This window comes from Miniopterus natalensis, chromosome 1, assembly GCF_054644295.1.
Source record: "Miniopterus natalensis isolate mMinNat1 chromosome 1, mMinNat1.hap1, whole genome shotgun sequence".
Lineage (NCBI taxonomy): Eukaryota > Metazoa > Chordata > Mammalia > Chiroptera > Miniopteridae > Miniopterus > Miniopterus natalensis.
In genome coordinates, this window is record NC_142081.1 from 80,678,982 (window position 1) to 80,698,104 (window position 19,123).

The 19,123-nt window shown below is 36.2% G+C and overlaps 1 protein-coding gene across 1 annotated transcript in view; it reads left to right on the forward strand.

Moving 5' to 3' along the window:
• TTC6 (tetratricopeptide repeat domain 6) overlaps positions 1–19,123 on the forward strand; it is a 188,265-nt gene that overhangs the window by 128,106 nt on the left and 41,036 nt on the right. The window contains exons 13-20 of the mRNA XM_087815319.1: positions 404–576; positions 2,266–2,402; positions 8,710–8,879; positions 11,564–11,684; positions 13,303–13,453; positions 16,240–16,322; positions 17,497–17,573; positions 18,002–18,162. Of these exons, the coding sequence (XP_087671445.1) occupies positions 404–576; positions 2,266–2,402; positions 8,710–8,879; positions 11,564–11,684; positions 13,303–13,453; positions 16,240–16,322; positions 17,497–17,573; positions 18,002–18,162 (1,073 nt within the window). The remainder of the gene's footprint in view (positions 1–403; positions 577–2,265; positions 2,403–8,709; positions 8,880–11,563; positions 11,685–13,302; positions 13,454–16,239; positions 16,323–17,496; positions 17,574–18,001; positions 18,163–19,123) is intronic.

A 19,123-nucleotide genomic window follows, 5' to 3' on the forward strand; every position in this document is an offset into this window, starting at 1 on the left:
GCATCCACAACATACCCCTAGAATTTATCATGAGCTTAATAAATATTTTTTATCTCTGCTGAAACTGCATACAATTTGGTGCCGTCAAAATCTAACATTTACTACAAACACTAAAATGTTAGGAAATATTTCAGACATACAAAAAGGTAATAGTTAATTTTGTTACTTCAAGTTGAAATTAAAAATGCTTTCAACCATAAATGAGCATTTATCCAGACTTTGAGCACAAATTTTTCATTGTTGAAAAAACAAAAACAAAATCTTGCATTGAATAGTTAAGAAAGTAAAACAGAGAAACATTATTCTAAGACTACAGTTTTGGAGATAAAGGATTAATCTTAGAATTTTTTATAGTTAATAAAATGACTGTAACACTAAATTGTACCTTTTATATTTTCTTTAGAGGCATATTTGTCAAAGGCAGAAATTTTCAGGAAAAGAAAAGATATTACTCTGGCAATTCTAAACTATACCCAGGCAATTAAGTGCAAGCCCATGGATGCTGATATGTATTTCAGAAGGGGTGAGATGTATGAAATAACAAACAAGGTCCTGGCCTTTGACGACTTTTCTACAGTAAGCTGCATCACATATAATGCTGTCATTATTTATATATTTTAGTTTATGATATTCTCATCTTAATATTATAGCAAATTGCTGAAGTTCTTTCATATATGTTGTATAATCAAAGCTAATTCCTTATAGGTTAGGACCTAGAGCATTCACCACTGGAATTGATATTACCACTATGCCAAAATTTTAAAATGATTATTACTAGTGAATGAATGGATTTAAACAAAGGATTGAGTGTTGGAGCATTTGAGACAACCCTTGGAGGGGCTTGACTTTTCCAGCTCTCCCTTCAACCATAAAACAGTGGTTAAGGGATCATTTGAAAATTGCTTCTTCCCTTCAAACAGTAGAGAAAATCATTTTCCACTTAACTCTTGAGACACAGCTGATTCTCTTCTGCAGCAAACCCGTCTGCTCCTAAAGAAGCTGTGCTCACTGGCTCGTTCACTCATTCATTCATTCATGAACAGATAGTTATTGACTAAGGCACTCTATACTGTAGTCAATAAGTTTTCGTGAATAAAACACATATGCTTCCTGCTTATATGGAGCTTATAGTTTAAAGGACAGACATTAAAGAAATAAATACGTATGTAAATATACAATTACAAATTATGATGACTCCTATAAAGGAAATAAAAAGATGGGGAGTAATTTATATTTGGTAGGGGGATACAGGAAATTTTCTTGAGGAAGTGAACTTGTGGCTGAATTGTACATTGAGGCTCTATAGTCAGGCAAAATATTCTCTGATTGCAGCAGGATTGTAAGCTTGATCTCCTTTTAACTCTAAGTTCTTAGGTCCATTAGTACAACTGCAAATTTAGAAGTTATTTAAATAATTTACCTTTTCATTTTCCCTATTGCTCTGTTTCTTAATTCTTGATAGCTAGCCATATGCTTGACATTATTTTTGCTTCAAGAGAATATTGTAAGTTTGGGTAACCTCTGGTCTTGAATAAAATCTTTTCAATATTTTCCTTTGAAGATATTGAAATCATTAGATTATTTTGTTCATTTCCTCCATCTGGTACCAATAGTTTAAAAATTGACTAATGAGGTAACTTGAGGTCAAACTTCAAAATCTTTAGGGTTTTTTCCCCCCTGTTTTAAAAATACTTGGTAATTTTTGTGCTTCACTTTTACTCCCAGTATTAATACGTGAGGAGCTTTATAACTGAGTACACAATGACTTGGCCTGTACATTCTATTGCCTGTATGTCAATGTGAAATGAATGAAACATGGCAATACCAATTCATTTGTTTTTACCAGTTTAGGGACTAGATTAATCCATATTACATTTGATAGAATCAGCCTTATAAAATGCTGGGGATATCCTTGGGGTAAAATTGATAGAACCAATATAACACTACTCTACTTGAACAATTCACTTACGAAATTTTTCCTGTAAAAATTTCAGTGGGCTAAAGTCTTGATTGCTTGTATATGCAATTTTATTTCTCTTTCAGAAAACCCCCTCTTTCTAGAATTTGATGATAAGTGGGTTTCCTAAAGACATGGTTTTTAAATGCAAATTTCAAAAATTTTGCATCTAAAGTACTTTGCTTTTACATAATCTGAAGTTAAAAAAGTGGCTTTAGTCCATTTAATTTGCTAAGGGGTTATATATTTTTCTTATTTTTTTTTTCATTATGTGTCTCCCCTACAACCTGACATCTCTCCCCATGTAGTGCCTTTTTTATGATCCTAAAAGAATAGATGCATTATTGAAGCGTGGAATGTTTTACTATGAAAATGAAAACTGGAATGCAGCCATACAAGATTTTACAGCCTTGTTAAAAATAAATCCCCAAAATTCTCAAGCCAGGTAAGAATTATTTTATATGTGATTTTTGAAATTATAATATTCTTTGAAATATATTCTCAGAAGAGAAAATTGCTTGAAATACATCAGAAAGCCCTTTAAAAATAGTGTATTTTCAATGTTTCCAGTGAATGAAAATCTTCACCTGTACCCTAATAGTAGTGGCTAATTTAATTTAGTAGACATAAACAGCAATTTAGAGTTTCATTAGCATTTTCTAAATACTAGTTACATTATAATTTTTAATTGACCTATGCTTTCATTGTTTGAATATCTTTTCATATCCTTTGCATTCATTGAGTATAGAGAACTGTTCATTTAGATTTCTGTAATATCTCACAGTAACTTGGATATTAAACTTTGTTCTTCCAACCTTGTGCATAACACAGTTCTCATTTTGTTGCTTTTCTTTTAATCTAAGCTTTATTATGAAGAGGTTTAAAAATGTGTATCTAGTCATACCTGCTCATCTTTTCACTCACAAGTTTTGTTTAATATTAAAATTTATATAGTAAAATAAAGCATGCATTCAGAAGTGTACAAGATACAGATGTACAGCTTAATGACTTATTACAACGGAAGTACCTGTGTAACTATCACCAGGTCAAGAAACATTCCTGGCACCCTAGCAATCCCCTCGTGCCTTGGCTTCCCCCGGAAGGTTACCATGGTCCTGACTTATAGTAATCATTTCCTGGTAGTCCTTTATAATAAGTTTCATCACGTAAGTCTGTGTCCCCAAACATTCTTAGTTTAGTTTTGCCTATTTTCTTGAACTGTATATAAACAGAAGCCTGTGGAAATATTCTTTCACATATTGTTTTTAAATATGTTTTATTGATTTTTAGATAAAGAGGAAGGGAGAGGGAGAGAGAGAGAAACATCAATGAGAGAGAAACATTGATCGGCTGCCTCCTGCACGCCCCTCCTGGGGATCAAGCCCGCCACCTGGGCATGTGCCCTGACCGGGAATCGAACTGGCAGCCTCTCGGTGCATGGGCAATGCTCAATCCACTGAGCCACACCGGCTGGACTTTCATGTATTGCTTCTTTCGCTGAACATTAAGTACTATTGAACATGGCTCTAGTTTACTCCTTTTAATTTTTTACAGTATTCAGTTGCATAAATATATTACAATTTACTTCTCCAGCCTACAGTTAATGAACATTTGAGTGCTTCTAGTTTTTGATGATTATGAATATTGTTTCCTTCAACATTCTTGTACATGTCTCTTGAAACACACATATAATAGTTACCCCTTATCTTCGGTTTCACTTTCCTTGGTTTCAATTACCTGTGGTCAACAGGGATTTGAAAATTTTAAATGGACAAGCCCCAAAATAAACAATTCATAAGTTTTAAATTGCATGCTGTTCTGAGCAGTGTGATGATATCTTGTGCTGTCCTGCTCCCTCCTGTCTGGGACGTGAATCATCACTTTGTCCAGTGTATCTATGCTGCGTACACTGCCTACCTGTTAGTCACGTAGTAGCCATCTGGCTTATCAGACTGACTGTCTCGGTGCTTTCTCTCAAATAGCCTTTAGTTTACTTAATAATGTCCCCAAAGTGCAAGAGTAGTGATGCTGGCAATTCAGATGTGCCCAAGAGAAGTTGTGAAGCACTTCCTTTAAATGAAAAGGTAAATACAGTACAATAAGGTATTTTGAGAGAGAACATCGACATAACTTTTATTATAGCATATTGTTATAATTATTATATTTTATTATTAGTTATTGTCGTTAATCTCTTATTGTGCCTAACTTATACATTAAACTTTATTATAAGTATGTACGTATTGGAAAAAGCCAAGTGGTTTCAGGCGTCCCCTGGGGTTCTTGAAGCGTGTCCCCACAGAGGAGGGAGGGTTCCTTCCTGTGCATTTCTGTTGGCTGTACAACGGGACTGGACTCTTTCATGGGTAAGCAAGCGTTCAGCTCACGGGCCAGACCCGTTTCCCAGAGTAGTTGTACTGTCGGCGGTGTGTGCGAGTCCACACCAGCACTAGGTTTAATTATGACTTTCAAATTTAGCCAAACTAGTGGGCATGTAGAATTAACTCACTGGGTTTGAATTGTTATTTTCTTCTTGATTTTTCTGTGCGTACTTCCAGCCTCGGGTTTACGTGTGCCCTTCTAGATTCCTTGGAATTTGTGGAAACTTCCTGTGGCTCTCGCTCCCCTAGGCATCTCTGTCTGCAGATTCTTCCTTCCCAGGCTGTTCCGTCTGTCTACTGCTTGCCTCAACTGTTATCCTTGTCCCCAGATGGCAGCAGTTATTACATTTACTTTTTTGTTTTGTTTTGTTTTTGTTTATTTTTGTTTAAAATTTTACAGATGTCCCTTTTTCCCCCACTGACCTATTCCACCCTGTCCCACCCCTTTCCCCAGTCCCTCTCCACACCATTGTCGGTGTCCTTGGGTTGTGCATATATGCGTATGAATTCTTTGGTTACTCTCTTCCCCTCCACCCTCCTCCGTCCTTCTGACATTCATCAGTCTGATCCATGCTTCCATGTCATTGAATCATGTCTGTTCATCAGTTTATTAAGTTCTTTAGATTCCACATATAAGTGAGATCATGTGATGTTTGTTTTTCTCTGACTGGTTTATTTTGCTTAGCACAATATTCTCCAGGTCCATCCATAGTGTCCCAAAGGGTACGAGATCCTTCTTCTTTACAGCTGCGTAGTATTCCATGGTGTATATGTCCCACAGCTTTTTTTATCCACTCACCTATTGATGGGCTCTTTTAAATGTTTTTTATAAATACCACCCAGGAAGCCACATGAGCCCTGGGAATGCTCCCAAGGCAGACAAAACAAAGGGAAACCTCTGAGCCAATCCTTCAACGAACCACCAGAGGGGTCAAAACACACAGCCACAGTCTTTGGAGAACAAGATTTGTGTTGCTTCCTCTTATACAAGTAACCTGCCCCAGGAATGCAGATTGCTGTCCTCAAGGCCACCACTGAGCTGGGAAATGGGAGGGGGAAATAGGGTAAGTTAGAAGACCACAGAGCTCTTATACTAAAATTCAGAAGTTTTTTTCCCTTTATTAAACATTTCCCTCTTTGTTTTAAGTTTTTAATTAGATTCCAGAGTTCCCAAAAACATTTCTGACAGTTTTTGCCAGCTTATCCATTGCTTTTGTGGAAGGATAGAGTTTTGGAGTTTTCTATACTAGCAGTTTTGTTCTACTCTAATCTCCCAACTCCTTTTATCATTGCATTGACTTTAACAATAATTTTAGTGGTAATAGGAATCTTCATCTTTTTAATTTAATGAAAATGCCTTTGACTTTTACCAAAAAATATCAGTTATAATTAAAAACTTTTTAAAAAATATATCTTTATTGATTTCAGAGAGAGGAAGGGAGAGGGAGAAGGAGAGATGGAAACATTAATGATGTGAGAATCATTGATTGGCTGCCTCCTGAATGCCCCCCACTGGGGATCAAACCAGCAACCCAGGCATGTGCCCTGACGGGAATCGAACCCAGATCTCCTGGATCATAGAGTAGATGCTCAACCACCGAGCCATGTGGGCTAGGAAAAAAATTTATTTATTTTTTTTTTATTGATTTCAGAGAGAAGGGAGAGGGAGAGAGAAACATCAATGATGAGAGAGAGTCATTGATCGGCTGCCTCCTGCATACCCACTACTGGGGATCAAGCCTGCAACTCAGGCATGTGCCCTGGCCGGGAATCAAACCGTGATCTCCTGGTTCATAGGTGAACGCTCAACCACTGAGCCATGTCAGCTAGACCATAGTTATTTTTTGAGCCATATGTTCTTTAATTATTTCAAGGGAATATCTTTTTATTCTTATTAAAATTATTTTCTGTGATCTACTTCTTAAATATCATGCTAATAAGCTAATTTTGAATGATAAATGCCTTTGACCATTATATATTTTTAGACAGAATATTATTAAACTAGACTGAATTCTCTGTCTTTACTTTCTTTTTTATGTTTTATTTTTTATTTCTTTTAAAAATATATATATCTTTATTGATTTCGACAGAGGAAGGAAGAGGAGGAGAGAGATAATCAATGATGAGAGTCATTGATTGGCTGCCTCCTGCATGACCCCTACTGGGGGTCAAGTTCAGAACCTGGGCATGTGCCCTGACCAGGAATCGAACCAGGTGGTCGATGCTCAATCTCTGAGCCACAGCAGCCGGGCATCTTTACTTTCTTTAAGGTTTTTCATCTATATTCATAGTAAGATTGTTCACTAGTTTCATAGTCATATTTTGATTTCAGAATTTGGCTACTTTCTCAAAATGAATTACACCTTTCATCATCTTCTTTTCTGAAAAATATGTCCTTTATAATTGGATAATTTTTTGTTCTTTGAAAGTTTAAAATAATTCATTTCTAAAATTATTCCATTTGAAGAGATGGAAAACTTTTTTGAAACTCTAAAAATTCTTCCCTAGTTATTGGTCTATTCTGGTTGTCTACTTCTTGATGTAAAGGGGGATTAATTGCAGGAAGGGATCAAATGAGTTGGGGAACAAGAAGGTGGTTAATTCAAGATATTGTAGATGCTGTTATCTTGGGGGGGTGCTTACGTCCCATTTTAAAGAATTTGGCCTTATCCCATTGTCAACAGGGAGCTGTAGAAAGTTTTTTGAAAAAGAGATCTGTATCATTTGATGATCAAATCCTATCACTCTAGAACTAGGAATGGAAAAAAGAGTAGCCCAGGTGTGAGCTAAGGGGCACCCTAGTTCAGTACTTCAGATGAGGGCCTGAAGAATTGAGGCAGTAAAAATGAAAGAAGGAGCATATGTAAAAGTCAGTGTGTTTGAAGAATTGACATGACTTAATGGCATCCCACAAAAATATTACTAGAGGTTTATTCTGTAAGATTTTAAGTTCAGAATCATATATATGCTGAAAAATAATTAGTAATATTCTCTAGCAATCAGAAATAATTAAACATAAATACAGAATTCTTGTATTCATTAGAAAATGAATTTCTTAAAGACCAGGCAAAAGAAAATATTTTGCTCCAGAATAAAATATCCTGGGTCTCAGGATGCTTAGTGCTTTTGAAAGATCTCTGTTACCAGTTAGTCTGACAATATACTGGCTGCATTCTTTTGTTTTCAAATTGATTTTTAGAGAGAGGGGGAGCTAGAGAGAGAAAGAGAGAGAAACATCGATGTGAGAGAGAAACATAGATCGACTATTTCCCACAGGTGTCCTGACCCAGGATCTAACCCATAACTGGGGTACATGCCTGACCTGAATCAAACCCACCACCCTTTGGTGTATGGGACAACCCTCCAACTAACTGAGCCACATCGGCCAGGGCCTGGCTGCTTTCTTTTCTCCAAATTACTATTGTTTTCATAATTTAACCTTTTTGAGCATCTTTTATTTTCCCCTTTGGAGTTATTTTCTTCAAAGAAGGCAAACTACTAGCTATTCCTCCTGTTTTTCTTTTATTTCTAAAAGCTGATTTGCTTTACATTATTAAATAATTGAAAATGAGATTTTCAGGAATTGATATAGTTATGATAATTTTGAGTATAAGTCAATGATAATTTTGAAATTGGAGTCAAAGTTAATGGAGATAGAATCCAATTCACACAACTGATATAATAGCTTTTATCCATGCAGAGCAGCCTCCCATTTATTTGGGCATAGCTTCACCATCAGGGGAAAAATATCATAAAAATTCTACCCAGTGAACCCCATTTTGTTCAAAATGAATTACTTCATTTTTCTATAGAACTATCTTGTATAAATTAGAGCCTTACATTTCGGGTACTCAAAAAATAATAAAAATTTTAAAATCTCATACTTATTTTATTGACACACCTCTCTGATAAATATAATAAATATGATAAAATTAGTAAGCAAATAATTAATATGGAGCATATTATTAATAAGCATAATTCATTATATATACAATAAAGTATAATTGATTTATTTATGAACAGTGTATATCCTTTTTGCTATTAATTTTATAATCAAACTTTATTGGAAAGCAAGGAGAAACAATCACAAGTTATTAATTGATTTTAGAGAGAGAGAGTGAGAGAGAGGAGAGAGAGAGACATCAATTTGTTGTTCCACTTATTTATGCATTTATTGGTTGATTTTTGCATGTGCCCTGACTAGGCATCGAACCTGCAACCTTGGTGTATGAAGATAGTGTTCTAACCAACTGAGATACCTGGCCAGGGCCAATCACAAATTTTTAAATATGAAATTAGTTGTATAGGTTTGCCAAACAGAAAAAATGTATATTTTTCAATACATGTTAAAATGAATTTCTTTTCTCTTTCTAGGACATACCGAGGGAGAGCATATTTTAAACGGCACTTTTATAAGCAAGCAACTCAAGATTTTTCTGTTGCAATTCACTTAGATCCTAGTAACTGGTTAGCACTGTATTACAGAGCCTGCTTGTTTAGAAAGAGTAACCCTTTTAGAGCGCTACAGGATTATAGTGTTTCAGGTACTTTGTCTTCAACTGCACATATATAGGTATTTGATCTGAGGTTCAACATATCACTTTCACCGAGTGGAATACTAAAGTGGGATGACTAATGTAATATGTATATTATTATATAGTTATATCTATATATACATTTTTAATGTACATTTACCTAATATATATTCATATATGCTTATAAGCTTCAATAGTTTAACTAAAAGTGTTTTTAATATGCCCTTTTAATGTATGCAAGTATACATGTATTTACATGTGTGAATAATTGTGGCAAAAAGAGAATATCATGATCAAAGAAATCCCTTTCTACATTTTGAGTCCTGAGGATATTTCTGGAAATTCAAGTCTATTTGCTAATCTAATTCTCGTTTAGTTGCTAAAATGGTAGTGAATTTCCTTGGTGGGCTATGTCCTACTGCATAAACCAAGCCCATGGATTAGTCACATTCAGAATTTTCTTAATCCCCAAACTAAAAATGGGCTTTGATAATCTTCAGTAAGAGGATGGCAGCAGCTGAAGGTGGCCATTTCCTCCTGACCCTATTATCAGTGCATTTTTGGGGTGTAAATACGCCCAGCACAATTCTGGGCATAGAGTGGACTGCTCAGTAAACAGTCCCTAGCTGAATAAATTAGCCCATCCAGACTGGCAAATTCCCCCCAACGCTCCAAGCGCGATTATGCTCATCTGGGTGCAAAGAGCTGGGCTCCTAGATGCGGCAACATCTAGAGATTGAGGCAACTAGCCTCTCAAAGAGAATACAGAGCTGCTCGGGCAGGCAATCTAAGATGATTGTTATCTGATGTCTCTTAAGTCCACTTGCTTTCTGAAAAGGTCACCCTTTTTATGACTATTCAAATAAAATAACTTATATCCCACTCTATGTGCCAAGAGGAGTTTAGTGCCCTCCCTTCTATTTCCAAGATTTCTTGAAAGAGAGGCCGTCGGATTCCTAGTTAATTCTCTTGTAATCTTTGTAGCTAACTTTCGCCCTCTGATTGATTCTCCATTTTTTGCTCACCCACTCATTTCTTGTGGCCACCGTCTGTTACTGAATGTTTTAGGGTTCAAAGGATAAAAGTTAGCATGGACAGTTTAATTTGAATGTCGGTCACCCCTATCTCTGTAAGTTTATCTAACTCGTTCAGCTCTGTGCGTCTGCCATCTGGCTGAGCCCCTTTCACCCTGGCCTCTGAAGGCCTCTTTCTCATGTTCCCCCTTCTCCATGTTTTGGCTTTCTCACCCCTCTTTTCTAAGCTATCACAATAATACAAAATCCTTGTTAGTTAATTATTCAGAGTAGATCATCTTGATTTTGGCCTTAATTCTTTCCTAGTCTAGCCTAAGGAGTTTTATCTTCTACAGTCAAAAAGGAACTTCAGGGTGTTTTTCTAAGCTAATAATAACATCTAACATTTCTTGGGCATTAATTTCTTGTTAAACATTATTCTAAGTGCTATATATGGAGTGTCTCAATTAATATTCAGAATAATGCTATGAGGGGGCATTAATATCATCCCTGTTTTACTAATGAGAAAAGCAAGGCACAGGGAAGTTAAGTAATTCTAATATTTGTTTCCTTAGGAAGTACTCTTCCATTTTTCCAGAGCAACCAATTGCAGCTGACTTCCTCTTTGCTAGCAATCATACTGTGAACTGAACAGTCAAGACAGCCTTCAAGGGATTATTTCCTTAAGCTATATGACCATTTTTTACACCAAGCATTCTTCCTAAAATCTAGTACTATGAATATTTGTGACCCATCTGTGAGAACAATGCACACTCTTTGGTAAAACTTCCCCTTCTTTGCCAGAACAAGCTTGAGAAGCATAGAAGGCGGAGATCGAATATTGTGGAAACCCGTCCAACTCAGTAGCATGCTTTGGACAGTGAAAGGGGAATCAGTAAGTGAGGAGACGAGAGGTGACCTCTTGACTGGTTACTGATGAGAGCCACAGACCTGGAGTATTGAAAGGAGGCTTTTTTTGCCCCAAGCTTCTGTTATTTGGGACATGTGTGGTCAAGCTATCTGCCTTAATTCCAAGTTCTCCTTCCCTTGGAGTAGCCTCTTGGAGTTGCCAATCCGTGTTTATGTGTGTCAGCTAGAACTCTGCCGTGTGCCCCAGTCTGGATTTGTAACAAACATGACTGTGTTCACCTGGGCGCAAAGAGCTAGAATCCTAGATGAGGCAATATCTAAAGACTGTTCTTTGGCCATTAGCAAAAAAAAAAAAAAAAAAAGTCTTCCTGTCTTCCACTAGGTCCTAGTGACTAGGGCCATCAGGGGCAATGGCACCCTTCTGACTGCAATCCACTGAAATGAATGAGAAGTTCAGTTCTAGATTCTAGGCCCATCTTTGCCATTGATCTTAATCACAACCCTGGTCAGTGTATCAAGTCCCACCCCACTGGACCTTAATCTCTTCATCTGTCAAGTGAGTGTCCTCGCCTAGATTACCACCAGGATTTATTCCAGCTCTAAAGAATTTGTGAACCATGATAGCTACAGTGTTACTTATAAACAAGTACATTTTATGTGAATACTATTTTGTACTCTTAAATAAGTACACTCACCGTAGACATATTTTCTTTTATATAATCTTAAAAAAGAAATAGGAAGGGTATAGACTAAAATATAACTCATATATTTGTTCAGAACCTGAATAAGAAATACACTTTTATTTTTAAGCTCTCATAAACGATGGCTATGAGAATCATGGTTGTTTTCTACATCGGGGCATACTCTACGCAGATCTAAAACTTTGGTGGCTGGCGATTTGTGACTTTGAAACTGTTATTTCTCTAGAAAGGTAGGTATTCCTTTTCATTTTTACTGACATCCCTTTTGTATAAAATTAAAAAATAAAAAATAAAAGTGAGACAATTATGAAGTATGCTAGAATTAGAATATTACTTCTAACTATAAGATTACTTCTAAAATAAGACCTGTTGTTAACATCTGTTTTGCCTCAGATGCTTTTGAAAATTTTAGAGCTTGAATGGGTTTGTGAAGAATTAAATCCATGAGTAACAAAAACACACGTTTGTAAAAGGAGCTTGGGGGTGTCCAGGTTAGAGCTTTTTGAAGTTAACTTTATGCAACACTGTCATCAAGTTTTAAATTGATGACAAAATATTCCGCTTGATATATCATTGCTATGCACAACACACAACTCAAAAGAAGGAAACTTCTATTTAGAACTTCTGACTTCATTTTACTTAGTAAAGCAAAAGAAAAAAAGCCAATAACATTTAGAACTAGTGTGTATAAGGAACACAGACTGAACATAATACACACTAGTCAGAAAGTTAAGCTGTAAAACAAAATTTAATAAAATATTTCCTCCTTTTTCCCAATGAAGCATTTATTAAAATGGAAGATGTCAGAAAGAGTAATAAAGCATGAGAATTCCATGCCAATCACCAGGCTGTTTACTCAGCTTATCAATAAGGTACATTTTGAACTTAACTCAGGAAAGTCATGGAGTATGGCTCCAGAGTAGCCACAGTGGTTTTCTTTGGATATTTTTGAGCCAGAAAAGGAAAGATGGGAGTTTCAGTTGCAAAAAGCCAAAACATGGGCAGTAAGAACTTTGGTGTCTTTTAGGTAAGGGGTCAGGGCTTCCATGAAGGTGGGTTGTAAGATGTGTAGTTTCCTAATTTTGAAATAGAGGCATTGAATAGGTAATTTCTAAGGTCATTTATATATTGAAAATTGTTTGATTCTAAGAGAGAAAACATTTATTTGCTATATAAAAGAAGCTGGATTAATACCTACGCGGAGAAGATATTTAACCCCAGGCCTGGGACTATCATTGTTTCTCATGGCGGATATAATATAACCTGAGGCAAAAACTTTTTTTTAATCTTCCCTGAGGATGTGTGTATATATATGTGTGTGTGTGTGTATAATATGTATATGTATTAACTATAATACATATATTATTGAGTTTTAGAGAGAGAGGAAGGGAGAGAAACATTGATGTGAGAGGGAAACATCGATGGGTTGCCTCCAGTAGGTGCCCCAAATGGGGATCAAACCTGCAACCTTTTGGTGTACGGGATGGCACTCCAACCAGCTGAGTCACCCAGAGTGAGCCCTGAAACTTTTGAGTTGAGGAAACCTGAGCTTGTAACTCAAGATAAATCAAGATTAAGTCAAGGAAGAGTAAAGTATTGCTAAGAGTCTAGAAGACTTCAGGAATTCTGTTCTTAGCACAAACTTAACAAATGTTCATTCTCTGCTTAGGATTTTATAAAGGTGTTTATAATTTTTAACAAAGAGTGGTTAATTAATTTACTTTGCTGTAATGAGATAGTAAAAGAAACCTACTATATATTGATGTATTTCATTAAGTTCATTCATAATTGGAGAACACTTAGAGTAATTAAAATGTCTAACAAGATTTTGCTTTCCCATTTTTTTAGAACTGTTACTTTGGCTTATATAAATATTGGCCTCATATATCTACTACACTTGGATAACTATACTGAAGCCATTCGGTATTTTTCTGAGGCTCTTAAACTTGATCCTTCATATATTCAAAGCTATATTTGTCAAGCAGAAGCTTATCATAAGGTATTTAAGGATTGAGAACCTTGATTTTTTTAAAAAAGTTTTTATTTTCTGGATGTTTGTTCAGTATAATTTAAAATATATTAATGTATTCTTTTTCAGTGAATTACAGAGGCTAATGCATTTATAAGCAATAAATATTAAGTAGATATAGTTAACTATAATTGCCCAGTCATAGAGCCAGTATTGATGAGGTATGAATTTTTGTCTTTCATTTTCTTTTTTAAAAAATACCTGTTTTTTCCTAATTACAAAAGCAACATATATTTATTGCATATAATAATTTTATTTGTATATAAATACAAATAAATTTAAAACTATCCATACTTTTTTCCTCTAGAGATAAGTGCTGTTAACATTTTTGAGTCTATCAGGTGTGTGTGTGTGTATTAGTGAGTGGGTGGGTTTGTAGAATGGAATTTGTACATAAAATGAGATCCTACTCATTCATACTTTCCGTTAGATCCGTTTAAATTTACAAGTTATTTGAATTTAAGGTAATATATACTTAGTGTAACAAATTCAGACAATACAACAAACAGGAAGTCTTAGCTGACTCCAACCAAATCTGACTTTCCAGAGAGAAACACTGTTAACCCTTGTCTCTACCTTTCAAAATAGATATCCCTTTCCACTGCTCCACCACTAACGGCCCTGTCCAAGCCCGTCATTTCTCATCAGCATTATTGCAGTAGCTCTGGTCTTCTTGCTTCTGTTCTTTACTCCTGTTTGATGGATTTTCAACACAGCAGCCATAGTGAACCTGTTAAGACATGTCAGATCATTTCCCTTCTTTGCCCCAAACCCTTCAATTGCTTCCCTTTACACTCAGAATAAAAGCCAAATCTTGCAAAAGCCAAAGGCCTGCAAGAGCCCACGTGAATGGACTCATTACCTTTCTGCCCTCGTCTCCTACAAGCCCTCTAGTCACACTGGTTCTAGGCTAGGTTAGGTTATGCTGTGGGGGGAAAGCCACACAAGTAAAACAAAACAGCACCCCATAAAACAAACAGAAGTAAACCCCCACACCGTATTAAAATAACAAAGGTTTTTTCTTCTTGCTCACACTGCCTGTCGGCAGAGAGTTGGCTAGAGGCTTTGTTCTCCATTGTCTACATCTCAGGACCCAGTGTGCTGGGTCCCATTCACAGCACTTACCTTCCTGATGACTGAGGTAGAAGACCCAGGGTAGGATCGGTTTTGTATGGTGCCCAGGGAAAGCTTGCTCTTGACTCCTGCTGGGGAACGGATGGACATCCTTGTGCTATGTGGTCCTTTCGCTTAACTCCATGTTGTTGGAGCCGCGGGCTTCTGGAACTTCCTTCGAGTGCGCTTAGAAAGCAAAACCCCAGCAAAATGTCAGGGGTAAGGACATGTATTCAAAGACTTATTGTTCTGAGGAGGCAAAATCTCTGCTCAGTAATGAATATATTGTGTTGTATTCACACACAGAATATTATGTAGTCAGTAGAAAATAATTAGAACTATATCATATGGTGTCAGAAGAAGACTAGCTTTGGGTGGTAAGCACACGATGCAATATACAGCTGATGTACTAAAGAATTGTACACGTGAAACTTATATGATGTTATCAACCAGTGTTACACCAAGAAATGAATTAAAAACAGAACTATATCAGCTGACTGGTATAAGAAAACCAAGAGTCAGAAAGGAGTGTAAAGTGTTATAATATGATTCCATGTAAATAAAATAACAAATCAGTGTGTGTGTAGAATACGTGTGCCTGCTGTGTGGGTTCCGCCTCCAGGCTGAATCTAACCGAAGGCTGTCTGGAGAAGTCCAGCCCCAGGACAGCTGGGAAAGATCAGAGTGAGCCTCCATATTCCCAGCCAGGGTTCCTCAATACAGGAATATTTACGGGTGGAACAGACATGGGAATGGGTGATTTAATAATTACACCAGCCTGAGCGGAATCCGCTTGAGAAGCAGCAGGCCTGAAGTTCCACAGAATTCTCAAGTTCATTTAAACACATCTCAGACTCTCTCCTTTTGGGTTCCCTCTTGTGACTCCACCCACTCTTTCCTCCAGACAGTTTGCACCATTTCAACGGGCTCTGGCCGCTTCCACGCACAGCTCAGTGCACTCTCCCCTCTGCGCCACCGGGTCGCATAAGAGGAGTCACTGGCTGTCCAGGTTCGTTTTGCTGGGGTTCGTGTAGTCCTCCCTTTGTAATCTTCCCAAAGGTAGTAGGTTTTTTGTCTTAAATTTGTACAGATCCAGATTATGCTTCTGTATATAAGGAAAAAATCAATGTTGATAATGTTTATATTGATTTTAAGCAGACATCTTTTTCTTATTCTTGTATTTAGTTTTATTTGCCCAAGTGCAAGCCTGTTTGTTCCCCCCGATTTTTAAGTGGAATTGTCTTTTAAATGTTACCCTCCTTTGCATGCCAGCTTATTTATTAACATGAATAAAGTTTGGTGGAAAAGGAATTATGGATGAGGGAGAAAAACCAAAAAGCTAAACAAAAAGGAAAAACGAACCAGAATGTATGATATAATCACTCTTATGTAAAATTATATGTGTGGGTATACATAAAAATTCTTCAAAAAGAAAGATAAATGGTTTAAAAAACCCAAAAGACTGCATCGCAGTCTTTTCTTTTTACTTCTTTGTATCCCAGTTGCTATGATAATTCTTAAGAAAAAAGTATATTAGGAGTTGTTTCTGCAGAATTCCTGTGTGGAAGGATGAGAGGGGATCAACATCAGAAAGGAGGCAGTGAGTGTTAGTATGAGCTAAGTGTCTGTTTATTAATCCACAGGCGAATAAATTGATTAAGGCAGTAAGAGAGCTGTCTCGTGCTATCCACCTTCAGCCAGATGGAATACAGTTGTACATAATAAGGTACGGGCATAGAAGCAGGATTCTTCAAGTTCTCCCTTGATCCTTCCAGCAGCCTCGTTTTACATTTAATCTTTCAGCACCGGCCATCTGCCAACTACCAAGTCAGATACAGTTATTGTTTTTGTTAAGCTTCGAGATAATTTATAATATAAGATAACCAGAACTTCCCCTCTGCTCTATCTTTGCATCAGAACACAACTGTTTTATGTCTTTTGAGGCACCTCTAGATGGCTGGTTATATAATTATCACATATTTCATGAAAGTAAGGTAACATGTTTTGAACAGTTGTTTGTGTCCACAGAGGTACCAAATGTAAGCCTCAGCTAGCTCAGTGAAGAAAAAAAGGTGATATTGAATTGCATTTCAATATCGTAGAGCTTTCCATAAAGAAACCCACTGCCAGTTATGAGTTATCACCATCAAAAACATGTTATAGTCTCTAACACGGGAAACGGACTTAAAGGCATGGGAAGATGGACTAGAAGGATGCTTTCTGATAAGGGCTTGCTTTGTTTTTAAACTCTTGAACCACATTTTAACAATTTATGTAAATACTTTTCCATTTTTATGTCCCTTGAACTGTGTTTATCTTTCAGTAATTTCTCAGCAACACAGTTTAACTTTTTTTATATATTCTCACCCGAGAATATGTTTTCCATTGCTTTTCAGAGAGAGTGGAAGGGAGAGAGAGAGAGAGAGAGAGAGAGAGATCAATGTGAGAGAGAGACATCAATCTGAGAGAGAGATATCAATTGGTTGCTTCCCTCAAGCACCCTGACTGGAGCCGGGGATCGAGCCTGTAACTGAGGTGCGTGCCCTTGGCTGGAATGGAACCCGGGACCCTTCAGTCCTCTGGCCAACACTCTAACCACTGAGCCAAACTGGCTAGGGCCAGAGTTTAACATTCTAAATACAGATAACTGCAAAAGGATTTGAGTTTTTTTCTTTCAGCTTCATATTTCCTAAATTGTTTTTTCATCACATCTCCAAGCTAACTGGTCCATTTAGACTACATAAAATGTTTATAATTTTCACATTTTTATCATACATATGTAAGTATAAATAAATAAATGTATTATAATTTTAAAATTTTAAGTAACTGGTTATAAGAAACTTTGCTCTGGAAAAGTTCTTTTTAAATGTTTAGAATTAAAATGGTATTATTTCTTCCAGAGGACAATATCTTCTTATGATGAAATGTTATGATCTTGCAAAGTTCACTATTTATCAAGTAGCAGACATGAACAAAGGTAAATATAATTAATGCAAAATTATAATTGAATTAACTTAAAAGTAAACATCTCTTTAAAATTTTTACACTATTTGCAATAGCTGTGTATAGATAGCTTGAAGGGTTCACTTGAAAATCAAAGTTAGATTTTGAAACTTTAAAGTTCCATTTCATTTGTAAATAATCAATTAGTAAAATGGTTCATAATAGTGAATTTTGTGAGAGGGATAATTATAGGAAATACCAGGCTTACACTTTTTGTTTTTTTTTGGTTGTGTTGGAATGTCTTATTGTTTATTGATAGTAAATAGATTTTAGTATCATATTGATTTGTTAATTCATATTAAAAGATAGGTCACTGAGTTGCTTGACTTTCTCAGAATATTAGATATATTCTAAATCTTAGATACTTGACAAAGGTATTGGTAAACTTTCCTTTTCTTTTAGGTCTCATTGAGTTGAGTCCTATACAGCAAGCACTTATTTATTCATTTTGTGAAAATCATGACAAAGCCATTCAGGTCTTGGATGAGGCCACTTTGAATAGGCCTGACATCACCATGATTACTCTATTAGCAAAAGCCCAAATGAAGGCCAAGAGAAATAAGGTATAAAGTCTTGAGAAATAAGGTATAAAGTCTTGTTTACTAAGCCTATTAATGGAATTTTAATATTTTGCTTAGAATGACTGCTTCCATATCTTTTTACAAAACTAAGTTACATCATTTATTTATTGATTATTCTGTTAATTAATATTTGGGTTGTTTCCTTTTATTCTTTTTTTTTTTTTTTAATTTATCTTTACTGTTGAAAATACTACAGATATCCCCCCTTTTTTTCCCCATTGATCCCCTCCACCCCACATCCGCTCCCCCCCCCCCGAGGTCTTCACCACACTATTGTCTGTGTCCATGGGTTATGCATATATGCATATAAGTTCTTTGATTAATCTCTCCCCACCCACTCCCCCACCCACACCTTCCCACTGAGATTCCTCAGTTTGTTCCATGCTTCTATGTCTCTGGATCTATTTTGTTCCTCAGTCTATTTTGTTTATTAGATTCCACATGTGAATGAGATCATGCAAAACTGAATCAGGAAGAATCAAAAAACCTGAATAGGCCAATAACAACTGATGAAATCGAAGCAGCAATAAAAAAAACTCCCAGCAAACAAAAGCTCTGGTCTGATGGCTTCACAGGGGAGCTTTCTAATTCTTTAAGTTGTAGGGTTAGAGAGTTTACTAAAAATTTTTCTTGCTTCTTGAAGTAGGCCTGTAATGCTAGGAACTTCCCTGTCAGGGCTGCTTTTGCTGTGTCCCATAGATTTTGGATTGTTGTGTGTTCATTTTCATTTGTTTTCAGGAAGATTTTGATTTCTTTCTTGGTCTTATTGGTAAGCCATTCATTGTTTAATAACATGCTATTTAACCTCCATGTGTTTGAATGTTTTGAGTGTTTTATTGTAGTTGATTTCTAATTTCGTGCCATTGTGATCTGAGATGCTTGATATGATTTCAATCTTCTTGAACTTGTAGAGACTGGTTTTGTGTCCTAACATGTGGTTTAT